The following is a 2,320-nucleotide window of genomic DNA, read 5'->3' as shown; positions in this document are numbered from 1 at the left end:
CAGGGGACAGGATTGCTCCTCGCCGGGGCCCCAGTTAGCTGCTGGCATGAGCTGTGCTCCAGCACAGCCCCAGCCAGATGCACACTGGGTACCTTTCAGACAAGGCTCTGGGCAGGAAAACTCCTTCTTTGATGACAAAAGGGACCCAATAGCTGTGAAAAGCCTGGGAAAAGCAAGCTACCCCTGCTGATTTTAAACACTGGTACCTCAATGATCTCCAGCATCTCCAAGCGCGTGATCTTCCCATCCCCATCCAGGTCGTACATCTCAAAGGCCCAGTTGAGTTTCTGCTCAAAGGTGCCCCTGGAGGTGACAGACAGGGCACAGATGAACTCCCTGAAATCGATGGTCCCATCACCGTTCTTGTCGAAGGTGCGGAAAGCGTGCTGGGCAAACTTGGAGGCATCTCCATAGGGGAAGAACTGTAGGGAGGAGAGAAGAGAGAGATCAAATTAGGGAGTGGGAGCTCAGCACCAACAGCAGCACCCTTGCAGGTGCCCCAGCAGGAGCTCCAGCCCCACAGGCAGCACTCATGCCCCTGGCTGGAACCCACCTTGATGTAGAGCTGCTGGAACTCCTCCAGGTTGAGAATGCCAGTGGGACAGTCCTTGAGGAAGCCCTTGTACCACTGCTTCAGCTCCTGCTCACTGAACTCTGTGCTCCTCACCAGGTCATCCAGCATCTCTGGGGCCAGCTTGCTGCTGTGCTTGCCCATGGCTGCCCCTGTGAGGGAAAACACACAGCTCCTGCACACCAGGCACGGGGAGGGCTGGTTCCCCAGGCCCTCCTCCACCCTGGCAGCAGGCCAACCCCACATGTCTCTTCTCCGTGCTAGAGCTGATCCATCTGACTGATGGGTGTCACTGTCACATGCTGGGACAGCAACTGTGGCATTGAGGACAGGCTTGGTACCCATGCTCAACTGTGGTCCTTGCTGCTGGAGGTGTGCAGGAGCTGATCCTGGGGCTGCTCACCCTGGGTGCAGCCAGCAGCACCACCTTGAGTCCCTCCCATCTCCTAGGCTGGTTCCCTTTGGGCTGCAGAAAAACACTCAAAAAGCAACTGAAGACCCAGAACTCCTCACCTGGGCTTTACCAGCCCCTCTAAGGATGGGACAAAGAAGGGACAACACGAGTGTGCCATGAAAGCAGGGAAGAACCTCGCTGGCACCATCTGATGTGCAGCATCCAGCCGGCTGCAGTGGTGCCTGACCTGCTCCTGGCCAACCCTTGGTGAGGATGATGTCCATGGCCAGGCACCCTCTGCCGCAGGGCTGCCGGCAGCACCGTGTGCTGGAGCTCTGGAGAACTGGCAGCTGCGTGGGCAGGACGCGGAGCTGCTCCGATACACGCTGTGCCCGCTCCCACGCAGCCTTGGCTGCCGGCGGTGCTCAGCCCGAGCAGCAGATGGTTTGCTGAGAGCTCATGGAGCTTCTCTCTTTCTCCATAAAGTTGAGTAGAAGTTCACCTGGAGCCCAACCAAGCACCATCACCCTTCTGAGCATCTGATTTCCTGGCCATGTGGGTTTGGGGGGTCATGGGGGTACCCTGGGATGGGCACAAGCCTCCCCCCACAGCAATGTGGGGCTCCGTGTGCTCCCAGCCAGCCCCGCTCCCAGCTAATCCCGCAGGCAGAGGCTGCTTCCTGCCCCATCATCCCACCAGCATCTGTCACCATCTGCCACGGCAGCACTTCACCCACCAGCCCTCAACAGCCAGAGCCGAGGAAACGTCCGGATGCCCATGGAGCACAGCGCTTCCCCAGTGATCCCCAGCTCGGCTGTGGAGCCACACGAGCCCGATCAGCACCTCAGCCCAGCTCTAACCTGCAGGAACCGATTAATCCCCACCATGTCTCCTGCTCGTGTCCTCCCACATCTCCCACCAGCCGCTGGCAGGGGGGTGCAGCCTCTCACCAGCCCAAGGGGCAGCTTTTCCCAGAAGGGAAGAGCAAGGAGGACCTTTGCAAGAAGCACCACACCTGATCCCACAAGCAAAGCCCTCAAAGAAGCCACAGCTCATGACCCCTTTGGTCCACAGACCACGATTCCCCTTTCTGAGCAGGACCCAGCATGGGCCATACCAGGGCAGGGGACAGCAGGGACAGCTGCCGGGGCCAGCGGCCACCAGAAGGGCCATCACACACCTGGTGTGACCCACTCATCTCAAAGCACCGATACCATCACTGGTCATGGGCTGCTGGTCCCAAAACAGGACAGAGGGGGGTCGTTAAGGGTGTCCCCCCCGGGCTGCACCCTGGGCACCCAGCCCCACCCCGGGGAGCAGGGAAGGGGCACAGGGCCCCAGGGTGGGGACAGATA

At 60.0% G+C, this 2,320-nt stretch overlaps 1 protein-coding gene across 2 annotated transcripts in view; it reads right to left on the bottom strand.

The window, feature by feature from the left end:
• Positions 1 to 724, bottom strand: part of LOC104527972 (hippocalcin-like protein 4) — a 981-nt gene extending 257 nt beyond the window's left edge. The window contains exons 1-2 of one of the 2 annotated variants that reach the window (XM_010171836.2): positions 554 to 724; positions 205 to 422 (exon numbers count right to left, since the gene is read on the bottom strand). In XM_010171836.2, coding sequence (XP_010170138.1) covers positions 205 to 422; positions 554 to 715 — 380 coding nt within the window. In that variant the 5' untranslated portion in view covers positions 716 to 724. Of the gene's footprint in view, positions 1 to 204; positions 423 to 551 lie in introns of both variants that reach the window. The other variant, XM_010171837.1, reaches the window with a different exon arrangement.
• Between the last annotated feature and the right edge of the window lie 1,596 nt (positions 725 to 2,320).

Source organism: Antrostomus carolinensis, unplaced genomic scaffold (assembly GCF_000700745.2).
Source record: "Antrostomus carolinensis isolate BGI_N321 unplaced genomic scaffold, ASM70074v2 scaffold32167, whole genome shotgun sequence".
Classification (NCBI taxonomy): Eukaryota; Metazoa; Chordata; class Aves; order Caprimulgiformes; family Caprimulgidae; genus Antrostomus; species Antrostomus carolinensis.
This window is presented reverse-complemented; position numbering and strand designations above follow the sequence as displayed.